At 33.3% G+C, this 19,583-nt stretch overlaps 1 protein-coding gene across 3 annotated transcripts in view; it reads left to right on the top strand.

The window, feature by feature from the left end:
* The first annotated feature begins 16,951 nt into the window (after positions 1–16,951).
* The window catches only part of PAPLA1 (Phosphatidic Acid Phospholipase A1), a 52,817-nt gene continuing 50,185 nt past the window's right edge, over positions 16,952–19,583 (top strand). The window contains exons 1-2 of one of the 3 annotated variants that reach the window (XM_087155010.1): positions 17,042–17,225; positions 17,471–17,703. Coding sequence is in view for 2 of the 3 variants with exons in the window: in XM_087155009.1 (XP_087011135.1) it covers positions 17,108–17,225 (118 nt within the window). In the remaining variant the exon portion in view is untranslated. Of the gene's footprint in view, positions 17,226–17,470; positions 17,704–19,583 lie in introns of all 3 variants that reach the window. The other 2 variants (XM_087155009.1, XM_016068034.4) reach the window with 2 other exon arrangements.

Genomic DNA, 19,583 nt, shown 5'->3' on the forward strand with positions numbered 1-19,583 from the left:
TAAATGTAAGTGATTTTGTATTTGATTTTATAACTGTCATTGAACAGCCGACCCAATTTTCTGGGTTTACCACTACTAATGTTCAACTACGGAGCGTAGTAATTTTGAACCTAATCCAGAAGACAAGGGAACTCCTAGATCAAGTATTAGGAAAACTTTTGATGGAACTAACCAGCATTTGCATTACATGGAGAGGAAAACCATGAAAACTTCTCACAATAAGCCTGACAGCAAGAGGACTCAAACCCATTATCCATCTACCACTGAGGATATTTTTCATCAGCACTGTGGTCAGCGCAGGTTAGATGTGGAATTTGTATTGACTAGCCGGGTTCCAATCCAGCCGATACTGACCAAATAATTTTTAAAAATTATTCAAAGAAAAACTTTTTTCTATCTATTATATTATAAAATATAATATTTTCCATATGTTATAAACTTACTCATAAAGGGCCGCCAAATAAAAATAAGCCCAGGGCTCCTGAAAACATAAAAACTGCTCTGATTGTATACGAAAGAATTGTCAACCTAGGGATGAGCATAAACGCTGTTAGTAGTACTTGCGTTATGCTTATGTCTACTTTAGTTCATGTAATGTTTTCAATACAACTATTTGTCTTTTAATTTAAAAATATTAAAATTAACCACTGTTCATGTCTTTTTTTTTCAGCTGCTACCTTGAGACTGTTCCAAGAAGTTAGCCGACAAGGAAAAGCTGAAAAATTTGGTGAAGTTCTTGACACCGCCAAAGACTGGGAAGGCAAAAAGACTAAGTTTGCCTCAACTGACGCAGTTTTGTTGTTAGAAACAATCGATTGTATTAAAGATTACAATAAATTATAGAAATTAGTATATTATTCCTTACTGTTTAATAAAAATCATACTTCATTTACACATTTGACAACCGTACAAGCCCAAATAGAGATTTTGGCAAGACTTTTTAATGGACAGTAAGTAAGGACTATAGGTAAATTAGATAATTTTTAAGGACTATAAGTAAATTAGATCGTAGCTTACTCTACCTTGTTTACAATTTTTTAAATCAGAAATCTGGAAAAGTGACTCCGGTTATTTTATTATGATAATATCAATGTAAATATTGCTTTTTTTTAAATCAGTTTTCTTAAAATCGAATCTGATGCTGTGAAGATAAGGAATTTTGTTTCCCATACATGCTATTTTAGTAAAATACAGATTATATAATACTAAAACTTCACAGTAAAAAAGTTTATCGTTTTAAATTAAACATATTGTAATTTTAATCTACATAGTAAAATATAGATGTTGTAGAAATTATTGCACAAATCACTTAAAATATAAAAAATTTCACAGTATAAATGAGTGCTTGTACCCTGAAAAAGAGAAGAGAAAACAATTTAATTTCTAGCTTATTTTCTAGAATAATAGTAAAATATACCTCACTACCAAAGCTTATTAAATGTTATAACATATGAGTTTGTCTTTCTTGGGGAAAAGTAGATAGCTTATATAAAAGCAATGGAGAGAAAAAATTAATAAGCGGTAAACTTTAAAATTCTATAAGTTTTGGTAATAACAAATAATTTAATTTTAAACAAGCTAGAGCGGTTTTGTTTTCAGCTTCTTCCGGGTTACAAACAGGCGCGATTATTTTAAAAAACAAATTTTTATTTTCACGAATAACGTAATTTTGGCGTTTGTCGGCATTCCACAGCATTCGTTTTTTGAATATCGTGTTGACGATGTCGGTCGACATTGTACAACGTTTGTAAATGCTGAGAGATATCAATCGACATCCCCCAACGTTTTTTACAATATCGAACAATATCATTTTGCAATATTGAATATACGTTATAAAAGGGGTCCATTTTTATATAGTAAAATGTTTCGCTACGATATCGTACAATGTTCGAAGCTAAGTTTTTACGATATCGTTTTTGAGATATGTGTAGAGTAACTTATTATATCATATTATTAAAAGAGAAAATTAATTAAAAATAAAGTACACAAGACATGCACTACATAAAAAAATAAAACAGGAGTTTAGAGGACTACAAGAATTGTTATTGTTACACTTTCCTTCAATAAGCCACAAAACGCTCTTTGCACCCATTCTTTTTCTTTATGGAGTTAGCCAAACACGGTACCTCAAGGTAAATTTGATACCTCAAAAATAGCCGCCTCAGTTTACGGTATAGGAAAATGTCCTTCGCATTTTGAAATTGTCTTTATCGAATTTATGTTATTATGTGTTAAACATTGTTAGCCGTGAACTCAAAATTGAGTCGGTTGTTCAACGGCGGTTATAAAAAAATAAAACAAACAATCAAATTGTATTTTCTTGTATTCTTTCTAACTCTTTGCATATTTTCTACACACATTCAAAATTTCGTGTTTCTAAGTCTTATAGATTTTGAGCAGCAAAGCAAAATGTGACGTAAAAAAAAACAATTGAGAGAAAAATTCGCAAAAAATCATTAAAAATTGCAAATAAAAAATATTCAAAATTAATTTAGAAAAAAAAAAACTCTTAAATGTATAGTGGCCCTTCCAGCACGTCAAATTTTTACTCTGCGCTTAAAATGTGTTTCTTTTGTAACTTTTTTCCCTCGTTCAAAAAATATGCGCAATAAAAGATAGGTTCTACATTATAGTCTCATCGCAATCAATATATTTAACAATAAAGTAATATTATCAAATTTTTTAATATTATGTCAATACTCAACAATAAAAAATAATGACAGTTTACTTTAGGTGTATAGAAATGAAATTGAACTTATAAGGGCCCCATCATTTTCAGTAGCTTAGGGCCCCACCAAGCTTAAATCCGGCCCTGGTTTTAGCCATGCAAAGTAGGGGGAAAGCATTGTAACAAATATTGTTTATTCTGTTGTTTGCAAAAGTTAAACTAGTAATTAAAAAAATTTACATAATAATTATTTTTCAATTAATATTGCATAATAATTATAGTCAATTTATAAACAAAGTTTACAAAGACATGCGACGGGGAATTGAAGAAAATTTTTCTATTACTTTTTTAGGACAAATCGGAATATCCCGAAATATGCTTAATAAAGTTAGCCCTGTTAGCCTTTCTTCTTTAGTAGCATTTCTTGTTGCTGTTTTTACGCGTTTAAGAATAGAAAAAGTTCTTTCTGCAGTTGCTGTGGTGATTGGCAACGTAGCCAGTATTGATAACAAGCAATAAATGTTTGGGAAAAAGATACTGTCACATTCTTCCATTGCTGAAAGCGCCGTATCTGGTCTACTAAGGGGTTCACGCCATAACCAGTAAGTGTTGTTCACGCAGGTTCCACTTTGATGCCCATACTTCCATTTCTCCCAGGAGGTTTTCGATGTCAATGAAATCTGCGTAGATTCAGAAATTGCATAAATTAATATGCTGATAAACAATTGATTTCGGGAGAGGACCTAAAGAAAGATGAGTCACAAGGTCAAGTGAAGTTGATGCACTAGCGAAGGTGGTGTACTGCGAAAAAGTTTAATTCGACAGTTTTTGTTTTTCTTTTTGCTGCGAGGCTCAAAGAAAGACCAAAAACTTTGAATCCCAGAATTTCGGGGGGGGGATATGCCCCGATGGTCCCCCCCCCCTTGGCTACGGACCTGGCTAGGGGTTCTTGAAATATGAACCTTTCTCGAGCAATTTCATTTTTTTATTCTTTTTTTTATTTTTCCATTACGCTTTCTTTGCTGGATTTCACACACAGAAAACACCCCATGCATGCCAGAATATCCAAAATGTTACGAAAGAAGTCGAAAAAGAGCAAATAAACTGATTTTCCTGGATTTTTCCAGTTTTTTCCCATTTTCCCAATAAAAAAATTATTTCCTACATGCAGGACCCTCCAGAATATCGAAAAACACATAAAAAAATAATATAGATTAGAAATAATGTAGAACAAAAAAAAAGACATTTTTTTGAAAATTTGTCCGTCCCTGGGATTCGAACCCAGTACCCCTCCCTCCAGCAGCGAACTTGCTTGTCTGGTGACCTACCTTCCAGTCCACGGTGATACGTGAAGCCTACCACAGTTTCGACTCAAGAGCACTCTCCTCTCATCTTCGCAATATACGTTTAGACACTGTGACCCCCCCCCCTAATTGGCCTATAAAAATTCTTTTCAGCAGCCTTGTTTGGACCATAGAACCCTACCAAGGGTCCGAGTTCGAAAATTATACCTTGATATTAAAGGGAGCTAGGGGGTCTTGAAATTTGAACCTTTCTCGAGCCATTTTATTTTTTTATTCTTTTTTTTCTTATTATTCCATTACGCTCTCTTTGCTGGACTTCACACACAGAAAACACCCCATGTATGCTAGAATATACAAAATGTTACAATAGAAGTCGAAAAAGAGCAAATAAATTTATTTTCCTGGATTTTTCCAGTTTTTTCCCTTTTTCCAAATTAAAAAAATTTTCATACATGCAGGAACCTCCAGAATATCGAAAGACACATACAAAGAATTATATAATTTAAAATAAACAAAAAAAAAGAAACTTTTTTGAAAATTTGACCGTCCCTGGGATTCGAACCCAGGATCCCACCCTCCTGCATCGAACTTGCTTGTTTGGAGGCCTACCTTCCTGTCCACGGTGACACGTGAAGCCTACCACAGTTTCGCTTCAAAAGCTCTCTCCTCTCATCTTCGCAATATACCTTTAGGGGCCCACTGTGACACCCCTAATTTGCCTATAAAATTTCTTTTCAGCAGCCTTGTTTGGACCATAGACTATTACCTTGGGTCAGAGTTTGAAAATTATACCTTGATATTAAAGGGAGCTAGGGGGTCTTGAAATTTAAACCTTTCTCGAGTCATTTTATTTTTTTATTCTTTTTTTTTTATTATTCCATTATGCTTTCTTTGCTGCACTTCACACACAAAAACCACCCCATGCATGCTAGAATATACAAAATGTTACAATAGAAGTCGAAAAAGAGCAAATAAATTGATATTCCTGGATTTTTCCAGTTTTTTCCTATTTTCCCAATAAAAAATTTTTTTTCCTACATGCAGGAACCTCCAGAATATCGCAAAGCACATAAAAAAATGATATAATTTAAAGTAAACAAAAAAAAAGAAAATTTTTTAAAAATTTGACCGTCCCTGGGATTCAAACCGAGGACCCCTCCCTCCTGCAGCGAACTTGCTTTTCTGGTGGCCTACCGTCCTGTCCACGGTGATACGTGAAGCCTACCGCAGTTTCGCTTTAAAAGCTCTCCCCTCTCATATTCGCAATATACCTTTAGGGGCCCACTGTGACCCCCCTAAGTAGCCTATAAAAATTCTTTTCAGCAACCATGTTTGGACCATAGTCCCCTACCTAGGGTCCAAATTTGAAAATTATACCTAGATATTAAAGGGAGCTAGGGGGTCCTGAAATTTGAACCTTTCTCGAGCCATTTTATTTTTTTATTCTTTTTTTTTATTATTCCATTACGCTTTCTTTGCTGAACTTCACACACAGAAAACACCCCATGCAGGCTAGAATATACAAAATGTTACAATAGAAGTCGAAAAAGAGCAAATAAATTGATATTCCTGGATTTTTCCAGTTATTTCCTATTTTCCCAATAAAAAATTTTTTTTCCTACATGCAGGAACCTCCAGAATATCGCAAAGCACATAAAAAAATAATATAATTTAAAATAAACAAAAAAAAAGGAAATTTTTTTTTGTTGAAAATTTGACCGTCCCTGGGATTTAAACCCAGGACCCATCCCTCCTGCAGCGAACTTGCTTGACTGGTGGCCTACCTTCCAGTCCACGGTGATACGTCAAGCCTACCACAGTTTCGCTTAAAACGCTCTCTTCTCTCCTCTTCGCAATATACCGTTAGAGGCCCACTGTGACCCCCCTAATTGGCCTATAAAAAAAAATTTAAACAGCCTTGTTTGGACCATAGACCCCTACCTAGGGTCCGAGTTTGAAAATTATACCTTGTTATTAAAGGTAGCTAGTGGGTCTTGAAATTTGAACCTTTCTCGAGCCATTTTATTTTTTCATTCTTTTTTTTTATTATTCCATTACGCTTTCTTTGCTGGACTTCACACAACGAAAACACCCCATGCATACTAGGATATACAAAATGTTACAAAAGAAGTCAAAAAAAAGCAAATAAATTGATTTTTTTGGATTTTTCTATTTTTTCCCCATTTTCCCCATAAAAAAAAATTTTTTCCTACATGCTGGAACTTCCAGAATTTCGAAAAATACATAAAAATAATATAATTTAAAATAAACGAAAAAAAAAGAAATTTTTTTGAAAATTTGACCGTCCCTGGGATTCGAACCCAGTACCCCTCCCTCCTTCAGCAAACTTGCTTGTCTGGTGGCCTACCTTCCTGTCCACGGTGATACATGAAGCTTACCGCATTTTCGCTTCAAAAGCTCTCTCCTCTCATCTTCGCAATATACCTTTAGGGGCCCACTGTGACCCCCCTAATTGGCCTATAAAAATTCTTTTCAGCAGCCTTGTTTTGACCATAGACCCCTACCTAGGATCCGAGTTTGAAAATTATATCTTGATATCAAAGGGAGCTAGGGGGTCTTGAAATTTGAACTTTTCTCGAGCCATTTTATTTTTTCATTCCTTTTTTTTTTATTATTCCATTACGCTTTCTTTGCTGGACTACACACACAGAAAACCCCCCATGCATGCTAGAATATACAAAATGTTAGAATAGAAGTCGAAAAAGAGCAAATAAAATGATTTTCCTGGATTTTTCCAGTTTATTCCCAATTTAAGCAAAAAGAAAAATTTTTCCTACATGCAGGAACCTCCAGAATATCGAAAAACACATAAAAAAATAATATAATTTAAAGTAAACAAAAAGAAAGAAAACTTTTTAAAAATTTCACCGTCCCTGGGATTCGAACCGAGGACCCCTCCCTCCTGCAGCGAACTTGCTTGACTTGTGGCCTACCTTCCAGTCCACGGTGATACGTGAAGCCTACCACAGTTTCGCTTCAAACGCTCTCTCCTCTCATCTTCGCAATATACCGTTAGAGGCCCACTGTGACCCCCCTAATTGGCCTATAAAAAAATTTTTCAACAGCCTTGTTTGGACCATAGACCCCTACCTAGGGTCCGAGTTTGAAAATTATACCTTGTTATTAAAGGTAGCTCGTGGGTCTTGAAATTTGAACCTTTCTCGAGCCATTTTATTTTTTCATTCTTTTTTTTTATTATTCCATTACGCTTTCTTTGCTGGACTTCACACACAGAAAACACCCCATGAATGCTAGAATATACAAAATGTTACAATAGAAGTCGAGAAAGGGCAAATAAAATGATTTTCCTGGATTTTTCCAGTTTTTTCCCAATTTAAGCAAAAAGAAAAATTTTTCCTACATGCAGGAACCTCCAGAATATCGAAAAACACATAAAAAAATGATATAATTTGAAGTAAACAAAAAAAAAAAGAAAACTTTTTAAAAATTTGACCGTCCCTGGGATTCGAACCGAGGACCCCTCCCTCCTGCAGCGAACTTGCTTGTCTGGTCGCCTACCGTTCAGTCCACGGTGATACGTGAAGGCTACCGCAGTTTCGCTTTAAAAGCTCTCTCCTCCCATATTCGCAATATACCTTTAGGGGCCCACTGTGACCCCCCTAACTAGCCTATAAAAATTCTTTTCAGCAACCTTGTTTTGACCATAGTCCCCTACCTATTGTACAAGTTTGAAAATTATACCTTGATATTAAAGGGAGCTAGGGGGTCCTGAAATTTGAACCTTTCTCGAGCCATTTTATTTTTTTATTCTTTTTTTTTATTATTCCATTACGCTTTCTTTGCTGAACTTCACACACAGAAAACACCCCATGCAGGCTAGAATATACAAAATGTTACAATAGAAGTCGAAAAAGAGCAAATAAATTGATATTCCTGGATTTTTCCAGTTATTTCCTATTTTCCCAATAAAAAATTTTTTTTCCTACATGCAGGAACCTCCAGAATATCGCAAAGCACATAAAAAAATAATATAATTTAAAATAAACAAAAAAAAAAGGAAATTTTTTTTTGTTGAAAATTTGACCGTCCCTGGGATTTAAACCCAGGACCCATCCCTCCTGCAGCGAACTTGCTTGACTGGTGGCCTACCTTCCAGTCCACGGTGATACGTCAAGCCTACCACAGTTTCGCTTAAAACGCTCTCTTCTCTCCTCTTCGCAATATACCGTTAGAGGCCCACTGTGACCCCCCTAATTGGCCTATAAAAAAAAATTTAAACAGCCTTGTTTGGACCATAGACCCCTACCTAGGGTCCGAGTTTGAAAATTATACCTTGTTATTAAAGGTAGCTAGTGGGTCTTGAAATTTGAACCTTTCTCGAGCCATTTTATTTTTTCATTCTTTTTTTTTATTATTCCATTACGCTTTCTTTGCTGGACTTCACACAACGAAAACACCCCATGCATGCTAGAATATACAAAATGTTACAAAAGAAGTCAAAAAAAAGCAAATAAATTGATTTTTTTGGATTTTTCTATTTTTTCCCCATTTTCCCCATAAAAAAAATTTTTTTCCTACATGCTGGAACTTCCAGAATTTCGAAAAATACATAAAAAAAATAATATAATTTAAAATAAACGAAAAAAAAAAGAAATTTTTTTGAAAATTTGACCGTCCCTGGGATTCGAACCCAGTACCCCTCCCTCCTTCAGCAAACTTGCTTGTCTGGTGGCCTACCTTCCTGTCCACGGTGATACATGAAGCTTACCACATTTTCGCTTCAAAAGCTCTCTCCTCTCATCTTCGCAATATACCTTTAGGGGCCCACTGTGACCCCCCTAATTGGCCTATAAAAATTCTTTTCAGCAGCCTTGTTTTGACCATAGACCCCTACCTAGGATCCGAGTTTGAAAATTATATCTTGATATTAAAGGGAGCTAGGGGGTCTTGAAATTTGAACTTTTCTCGAGCCATTTTATTTTTTCATTCCTTTTTTTTTATTATTCCATTACGCTTTCTTTGCTGGACTACACACACAGAAAACCCCCCATGCATGCTAGAATATACAAAATGTTAGAATAAAAGTCGAAAAAGAGCAAATAAAATGATTTTCCTGGATTTTTCCAGTTTATTCCCAATTTAAGCAAAAAGAAAAATTTTTCCTACATGCAGGAACCTCCAGAATATCGAAAAACACATAAAAAAATAATATAATTTAAAGTAAACAAAAAGAAAGAAAACTTTTTAAAAATTTCACCGTCCCTGGGATTCGAACCGAGGACCCCTCCCTCCTGCAGCGAACTTGCTTGACTTGTGGCCTACCTTCCAGTCCACGGTGATACGTGAAGCCTACCACAGTTTCGCTTCAAACGCTCTCTCCTCTCATCTTCGCAATATACCGTTAGAGGCCCACTGTGACCCCCCTAATTGGCCTATAAAAAAATTTTTCAACAGCCTTGTTTGGACCATAGACCCCTACCTAGGGTCCGAGTTTGAAAATTATACCTTGTTATTAAAGGTAGCTCGTGGGTCTTGAAATTTGAACCTTTCTCGAGCCATTTTATTTTTTCATTCTTTTTTTTTATTATTCCATTACGCTTTCTTTGCTGGACTTCACACACAGAAAACACCCCATGAATGCTAGAATATACAAAATGTTACAATAGAAGTCGAGAAAGGGCAAATAAAATGATTTTCCTGGATTTTTCCAGTTTTTTCCCAATTTAAGCAAAAAGAAAAAATTTTCCTACATGCAGGAACCTCCAGAATATCGAAAAACACATAAAAAAATGATATAATTTGAAGTAAACAAAAAAAAAAAAGAAAACTTTTTAAAAATTTGACCGTCACTGGGATTCGAACCGAGGACCCCTCCCTCCTGCAGCGAACTTGCTTGTCTGGTCGCCTACCGTTCAGTCCACGGTGATACGTGAAGGCTACCGCAGTTTCGCTTTAAAAGCTCTCTCCTCCCATATTCGCAATATACCTTTAGGGGCCCACTGTGACCCCCCTAACTAGCCTATAAAAATTCTTTTCAGCAACCTTGTTTGGACCATAGTCCCCTACCTATTGTACAAGTTTGAAAATTATACCTTGATATTAAAGGGAGCTAGGGGGTCTTAAAATTTGAACCTTTCTCGAAAAAAAAATTTTTTTATTCTTTTTTTTAATTATTAAATTACGCTTTCTTTGCTGAACATCACACAACGAAAACACCCCATGCATGCTAGAATATACAAAATGTTACAAAAGAAGTCAAAAAAGAGCAAATAAATTGATTTTCATGGATTTTTCCATTTTTTCCCCATTTTCCCCATAAAAAAAATTTTTTTTCCTACATGCAGGAACTTCCAGAATTTCGAAAAATACATAAAAAAATAAATATAATTTAAAATAAACGAAAAAAAAAGAAAATTTTTTGAAAATTTGACCGTCCCTGGGATTCGAACCCAGTACCCCTCCCTCCTTCAGCAAACTTGTTTATCTGGTGGCCTACCTTCCTGTCCACGGTGATACATGAAGTTTACCACAGTTTCGCTTCAAAAGCTCTCTCCTCTCATCTTCGCAATATACCTTTAGGGGCCCACTGTGACCCCCCTAATTGGCTATAAAAATTCTTTTCAGCAGCCTTGTTTGGACCATAGATCCCTACCTAGGATCCGAGTTTGAAAATTATATCTTGATTTTAAAGGGAGATAGGGGGTCTTGAAATTTGAACCTTTCTCGAGCCATTTTATTTTTTCATTCCTTTTTTTTTATTATTCCATTACGGTTTCTTTGCTGGACTACACACACAGAAAACACCCCATGCATGCTAGAATATACAAAATGTTACAATAGAAGTCAAAAAAGAGCAAATAAATTGATTTTCCTGGATTTTTCCGGTTTTTTCCCATTTTCCCAAAAAAGAAAAAAAATTTCTACATGCAGGAACCTCCAGAATATCGAAAAACACATAAAAAAAATAATATAATTTATAATAAACAAAAAAAGAAATTTTTTTGAAAATTTGACCGTCCCTGGGATTTGAACGCAGGACCTCTCCCTCCTGCAGCGAACTTGCTTGACTTGTGGCCTACCTTCCTGTCCACGGTGATACGTGAAGTTTACCACAGTTTCGCTTCAAAAGCTCTCTCCTCTCATCTTCGCAATATACCTTTAGGGGCCCACTGTGACACCCCTAATTGGCCTATAAAATTTCTTTTCAGCAGCCTTGTTTGGACCATAGACTATTACCTTGGGTCAGAGTTTGAAAATTATACCTTGATATTAAAGGGAGCTAGGGGCTCTTGAAATTTAAACCTTTCTCGAGTCATTTTATTTTTTTATTCTTTTTTTTTTTATTATTCCATTACGCTTTCTTTGCTGGACTTCACATACAAAAACCACCCCATGCATGCTAGAATATACAAAATGTTACAATAGAAGTCGAAAAAGAGCAAATAAATTGATATTCCTGGATTTTTCCAGTTTTTTCCTATTTTCCCAATAAAAATTTTTTTTTCCTACATGCAGGAACCTCCAGAGTATCGCAAAGCACATAAAAAAATAATATAATTTAAAATAAACAAAAAAAAAGAAAAATTTTTAAAAATTTGACCGTCCCTGGGATTCAAACCGAGGACCCCTCCCTCCTGCAGCGAACTTGCTTTTCTGGTGGCCTACCGTCCTGTTCACGGTGATACGTGAAGCCTACCGCAGTTTCGCTTTAAAAGCTCTCTCCTCTCATATTCGCAATATACCTTTAGGGGCCCACTGTGACCCCCCTAACTAGCCTATAAAAATTCTTTTCAGCAACCTTGTTTGGACCATAGTCCCCTACCTAGGGTCCAAATTTGAAAATTATACCTAGATATTAAAGGGAGCTAGGGGGTCCTGAAATTTGAACCTTTCTCGAGCCATTTTATTTTTTTATTCTTTTTTTTTATTATTCCATTACGCTTTCTTTGCTGGACTTCACACACAGAAAACACCCCATGCAGGCTAGAATATACAAAATGTTACAATAGAAGTCGAAAAAGAGCAAATAAATTGATATTCCTGGATTTTTCCAGTTATTTCCTATTTTCCCAATAAAATTTTTTTTTTCCTACATGCAGGAACCTCCAGAATATCGCAAAGCACATAAAAAAATAATATAATTTAAAATAAACAAAAAAAAAGGAAATTTTTTTTTTGAAAATTTGACCGTCCCTGGGATTTAAACCCAGGACCCATCCCTCCTGCAGCGAACTTGCTTGACTGGTGGCCTACCTTCCAGTCTACCACAGTTTCGCTTAAAACGCTCTCTTCTCTCCTCTTCGCAATATACCGTTATAGGCCTACTGTGACCCCCCTAATTGGCCTATAAAAAAAATTTTAAACAGCCTTGTTTGGACCATAGACCCCTACCTAGGGTCCGAGTTTGAAAATTATACCTTGTTATTAAAGGTAGCTAGTGGGTCTTGAAATTTGAACCTTTCTCGAGCCATTTTATTTTTTCATTCTTTTTTTTTATTATTCCATTACGCTTTCTTTGCTGGACTTCACACAACGAAAACAACCCATGCATGCTAGAATATACAAAATGTTACAAAAGAAGTCAAAAAAGAGCAAATAAATTGATTTTTTTGGATTTTTTTATTTTTTCCCCATTTTCCCCATAAAATTTTTTTTTTCCTACATGCTGGAACTTCCAGAATTTCGAAAAATACATAAAAAAAATAATATAATTTAAAATAAACGAAAAAAAAAAGAAATTTTTTTGAAAATTTGACCGTCTCTGGGATTCGAACCCAGTACCCCTCCCTCCTTCAGCAAACTTGCTTGTCTGGTGGCCTACCTTCCTGTCCACGGTGATACATGAAGCTTACCACATTTTCGCTTCAAAAGCTCTCTCCTCTCATCTTCGCAATATACCTTTAGGGGCCCACTGTGACCCCCCTAATTGGCCTATAAAAATTCTTTTCAGCAGCCTTGTTTTGACCATAGACCCCTACCTAGGATCCGAGTTTGAAAATTATATCTTGATATTAAAGGGAGCTAGGGGGTCTTGAAATTTGAACTTTTCTCGAGCCATTTTATTTTTTCATTCCTTTTTTTTTATTATTCCATTACGCTTTCTTTGCTGGACTACACACACAGAAAACCCCCCATGCATGCTAGAATATACAAAATGTTAGAATAGAAGTCGAGAAAGAGCAAATAAATTGATTTTCCTGGATTTTTCCAGTTTTTTCCTATTTTCCCAATAAAAAAATTTTTTTTCCTACATGCAGGAACCTCCAGAATATTGAAAAACATTTTAAAAAAATAATTTAATTTAAAATAAACAAGGAAAATTTTTTTTTTTTTTTGAAAATTTGACTGTCCCTGGGATTCAAACCCAGAACCCCTCCCTCCTGCAGCGAACTTGCTTGTCTGTTGGCCTATCTTCCAGTCCACGGTGATACGTGAAGCCTACCACAGTTTCGCTTCAAAAGCTCTCTCATCTACGCAATATACCTTTAGGGGCGCACTGTGACCCCCCTAATTGGCCTATAAAATTTCTTTTCAGCAGCCTTGTTTGGACCATAGACCCCTACCTAGGGTCTGAGTTTGAAAATTATGCCTTAATATTAGAGGAAGCTTGGGGCAAAGCCGTTGTCAGGATATTTTTTCGGGGGGGGGGATATGGTAAGAAACAAGTACAGTTTCAGACAAGGCCGGATTTACGTATAAGCTAAATAAGCCGTAGCTTGGGGCCTCGAGAAGTCGAGGGCCCCCAGATCCTACCTTTTTCCCTCTCTTTTTTTAAAGTTTTATTCTTAGCTGGGGCTCTCAGAAGCCAAAAATGCATTTTTTCCCCTTTTTTTACATTGTCGGTCATAATAAATATAAATAAATGACTGAATAAAACTAGGAACTTCGTTGGGAACGTGTGATCTTTCAAGCAATTTGAGTATTAATAAATTATTTATGAATAAACAATTTTTTAGCGTAAAAGGTAAAAAAGTTTTTTTTTGCTCTTTCATTCGATCATCAGACTATTTAATATCTGTTTCTTAGGATCAGAATTCCCTTTTAATTTTCTTCAAAATTGTACAAATGAAATATTTAATGATTTCATGCGATATGCAGCAGTTTTAAATAGCACTTTAAAATATCTTAATAATGACTGAAACAGTCAATTTAAAAAACAATTAACTAATACTTTTGAATATGAATTTAAATAACTACGCACGTCTGTTTTGCTGTCTCATTTTATATAGCGTTATTTAGAGCAGACAGTTGCGTGTAGGTGTGATGATGGCGTAATAAAAGAGGTATACAAAAAGAGCAAATTTCATTTCAGTTAAAATCATCAATATTATATTTTTGAACTCCTCGAAAAATGTAGTAAAAGAGGTTCACATATTAACGTCGCAAACAAGTTAATATTAAGTAAGAACGAAACAAAAATGATATTGAAATATGTTGAATCACTAATGAGACAGGCGGGATGAAAGACATCGAAACCTATTTGATTGAATAGTAAAACTAGAAGGTGTTTCTAAAATTCTGTTATCTCTCAGGCTTTAATTTTGTTTTCTGTCATAAAATTTATCAGTAATTCAAAATAATAAAATCGTTAGATTTCAATATTGGTTCTGTTTTTTCGTTGATTAAATGTTAAACTTTAACAGATATTTGTCTTTTAAAACATTTCATTCTATAATAAAATAATTATTTCACAATTGTAATAATCTAAAACTAATTGCTAATTGATATAAAGCTATAGTATGTTCCATTAATATGTTGAATGCTCATTTTGGCTGGATGCCCGGGACTGTTGCTCCTTCACATCTTAGCCACTGTACACCATCAGGAGCAGAGTTGATACTTCAAACCCGTATCACATTTATTCTCTCTGATACTTAATAGACCCTTTAATAAATCCTTAAAAATATAAGTCAAAAATTTACATAAATAATGACAATTTTTATTCTTGCACTAAAATTTAACAAATGCACTTAAAACAATTGAAAAGAAAGCAAGAATAATAAAGACATCAATTAAATAATATCAGTTTACGAAAAGTTCTTTTTATTTTTACTAACAGTATTACCACAATATAACGGCCCTCAACTACTCCAGGGGGTGCTAACAAGTAGGGACTACTGGATTGGGTTCAAAATGACAAGGTTATTGAATATTAGTAGTCGTTAACTCGGAATTGGGTCGGCTGTGCAATGACTGTTATAAAATAAACTAATAAATTTGATCGGGATAGCCTCGTTGGTAGGGCGTTGGACTCGTGTTAGTGAGAATGGGAGTTTGAATACAGTTGGCAGTAGAATACCCATGTATAAAATGGTGACTGGTGCATGTTAAATCTGTCGGGATCACAAAGTCCACCAAGCTTTCATAACAAATAAATACCTCTAGGTACTGATCCAGCAGTTACCTTGTCTTCTGGATTGGGTTTAAAATTACAAGGTTACGAAGTTAAACATTGTTAGCCGTGAACTCAAAATTGAGTAGGTTGTTCAACGGCGGTTGTAAAAAAATAAAACTAACAATCAAATTGTATTTTCTAGTATTCTTTCTAACTCTTTGCATATTTTCTACACACATTCAAAATTTCATGTTTCTAAGTCTTATAGATTTTGAGCAGCAAAGCAAAATGTGACGTAAAGAAAAAACAATTGAGAAAAAAATTCGCAAAAAATCATTAAAAATTGCAAATAAAAAATATTCAAAATGAATTTAGAAAAAAAAAAACTTTAAAATGTATAGTGGCCCTTCCAGCACGTCAAATTTTTACTCTGTGCTTAAAATGTGTTTCTTTTGTAGCTTTTTTCCCTCGTTCAAAAAATATGCGCAATAAAAGATAGGTTCTACATTATAGTCTCATCACAATCAATATATTTAACAATAAAGTAATACTATCAATTTTTTTAATAATATGTCAATACTCAACAATAAAAAATAACGACAGTTTACTTTAGGTGTATAGAAATAAAATTGAACTTATAAGGGCCCTATCATTTTCAGTAGCTTAGGACCCACCAAGCTTAAATCCGGTCCTGTGGTCAACCTATCAATTTTGCGTAACTGAGGGGACATTTAGTTTTGTCCTCTCTGTTATATGAGAAACTTTTCATTTTTTTCTCAAAAATATAACATAACATGATTGTACTAATAGACTTTATTGTAAAAACTAAATATTAAGTTAAAAAGTGTTTTGTGTAATGAATAAAGTAAACTTAAAAGAATAATTGTAACACAGGGGACAGTATATATTTGAGATAATTTTTGACTTAAAGAAAAAGAAAAAAAAATTTTTTTGCGGTGATCACAGCATAATTAGACTTAGGAACAGTTTATTTTACAATATAAATCAAACTATATGTAAAATCGTAATATTTTTAAAAACTTATTCTTCTATAAAATGGACAGTTTTTTGGTAGAATAAGTCAAAATCATAAAAACTCTCTACTTATGATAAATTTTACTTTAATCATGCATAACTCCAAAAAATAACTTTTGAATTAATAAATTACAACAAATTTCTTTTAAAATGATACCATCTGACAGCAAATGAAATTGCTTAAACTTTAAAAATTCATTACTGGTTTCAGTTGGCATGGAATTCAACAATATATTTATTTTATGCTTGATGTCGTGATTTTGTCAAACTGTTATACATTAAGAAAAAATTACTTTTATCAATTTATGTGAGTGTGTATTTCGGATCATATATATAGATAGATATAAAAGTTTATTTCACAGTAACAATTTTTTTTAATATGGGCAATTTTTCCTCATGCAACCTAAAAATAACAGTCCAAGTATGGTTCCCCCCTCCCCCAATAGATTTTATCTAGCGACCTAAATGGTTTAAATAAATTATCAAACCGAGCCTGCGTATTAGTAAAATTGCGCTAAACAAAAATGCTAAAAATGCCATTCTAGTAAACCGACCAAAAAACCATTCTAGTATCGACCAATCAAATGCCTCTATTTGTTAAACACTCGAGCAGCCAAGCAACAGCCTAGAATTTATTTCCTATGACAATGGACAGACCTGCCTTAAAAACAGCAGCCGGAAGCGTATATAAAACTTTACTAACACGTTCAACAACAAGTTTGGTGTTTTTGTTTTGTTTGACATTGCCTCAGAATAGTAATCTCTTAAAATTTGCGTCTAAGCATGAATAACAAGGCAAACTCAAATAATGAGTCTTCCTTACTTTTAAAGTATCCTATAAATTTATTTTCAACTAACTTAAATAATGATAATTTGTTACTACCGGTTGGTCGTCAAGAAGGTATTTATTAAGCATTACATTTAATTATTTTGCATTGTGTTCTGAAATAGGTACACTTGTAATAAAATTACAAAGAATATATGGCACATCAATATTTATGATATAAAATTAAATGCAAACTTAAACAAAAAACATAAGTGTTTATTAATTTCAAATAGCTTTATCATTTATAATTGGTAAATTTGATTTTACACATAATTATATTAGTTTGGATAATTTTTATGGACGCTAAATTTTGTTCTTAGATCCCTCTTTTCATGACGTCAACAGAAGTGATATTCCCGCTCCAAGAAAATGACATTGACTAAAAATAAAATTGTTTGCAAAAATTCGTGTATCTTATCTTTGACAACAATTTTGAAGTCAATGCAGAAAACCTCTAAACTCGACCATCTTCCATCACCAACTACTTTACTGTTAAATGGAGAGTGGTCTTACTGTATATATGTCAAATTTCTTCATCTATTGTATTTATATTGTAAATATCTTAATTTTATTTAGTTGAAATAAATACCAATGTAAATTACTATTATAGATTATTTAATTATTTCTAAATCATTGCAATTATTCTAAATCCTTCGTTATTAATATACCCTTCCAATAAATATTAATTTTTTTCGGATGCCAAGTGATTCTGTTTAATGGCGCGTATATATTTATACATATAAGAAAATAAAGAATGAAAGGAATGCGAAGATTTCAAAGAAAAATTATGAATTAAAAGTAATATAATTTCTAATTACTGAATTCTAAATTACTTTTAAAAGAGAAAAAAAATTAAAATCGGAAAATTTAACAACAAAAAGTTGTCTTTTTATCAGCTCACATGATTATTTCAGCAAAATTAGTGCTTTCTAAGATTATATTAATATAGTCAAAGTAAAATACATCAGTACAGGGATGAGATTTTTCCTTATTTTTAGCGGATTTCCGCTTTTTTCACTTTTGTCTCTCGCAGTTCAGCCCTATTATCAAGAACTCCAATTCTCTAAAAATTTTATTTTTTTTAATAAATATTCCACTTTTTCCGAAAATTCAGCCATTGAAATAAAATTATATTTATTTCTGATTTTCAAAGATAAACAGAAAATTCAAACTACATAGCTACAAACCTTTCCGCATTTGTACATATTTTAGCTATTTTTTACGCGCAGAAGGTAAGATTTTCTTAATTTTTACCCGCCCGCCAAATAGCTCGTGTTTTCATAATTCAGACGTCGTTCCTTCCGGCAAGTCTTTTAAAAGTCTTAAGCCCTGAATCTGATAATATCTCGATTCTTATTCATGCGATTTGAATATCAAACATAGCTTTTCGTATTTAACAGTTGCGTGTTGTGATTCTCATTCACTCAATTTGAATATCGTACATTGCGATTCTTATTTACAAGATCTAAAACTCCGATATCGTAATATGTATTTTCTTATTTTTAAAATCGTATATTTAGTTTCATATTCATGTGATTTCAAAATCTATAATCGTGATTCAAATTCACGCGATTTTGATATCCCGGATCGCAATTTGTATTCACGTAATTTTAAGAATGATTATAGCAATTCTTATAATAAGTAATTTTTTTTTCTTGAGTTAGTTACAATAAAGGTGACTGTTTTTATATCGACGATTATTAGTATATGTAGGTGTTACAACATCAGCGAAACTGGAAGCGAATATATTCAAAACTTACATTCTGTGCTTTCAAAGAAGGAAAAGTAGGATTTGTTGGAAGATGGGCTAACGACTAAATATAGCAAACAAAGAAGATATAGCAAACAAAAGCAATCATTTAAGAAATGATTAAATTTTTATTTAGTTATTTATTTATTTTTTTTTTGAAAAAGAGATACTTAACTCAGGATCAAAATCCAAAATTTAAAAAATAATGTTGCTGTTATTTGTGCTATAAAATGCAAAATTCTTATCTAATTAAAAATAATTATCTAAACAGCTCCTGATTATGTAATTTTTCAAACTGAAATAGCAATTTTTGTATGTTAAGGAGTTACTATATATTTCTACTTCACAATTATTGATATGTTTCACAGGGCTCTAGTTAGATTAGATTATAATATGAACATAATGATTCCAATTGTAAAAGAATTTTGCTATAAATCACGTAACAGTTTTTGGTAAAAGAAATGGAATATTAATGTTTCTTCTCAGTAATTTTAATTTGCTAAACCATGTAGTTTTTCAAGTAATAATTGTCTCTTATGTGAACTAAATAAAAATATAATTTCTAGCTTTATTTTTTCAGTTGGTAATTTTTCTTTTTACTAAATGTTAAGTATTGATGTAATCATTTATATAATGATAAATTAGTACACAATTTTACGTCAACACATTGTTATTTATTATGT

Source organism: Parasteatoda tepidariorum, chromosome 11 (assembly GCF_982258835.1).
Source record: "Parasteatoda tepidariorum strain Cologne lab strain chromosome 11, Ptep-v5.0, whole genome shotgun sequence".
In the NCBI taxonomy this organism is placed as follows: domain Eukaryota; kingdom Metazoa; phylum Arthropoda; class Arachnida; order Araneae; family Theridiidae; genus Parasteatoda; species Parasteatoda tepidariorum.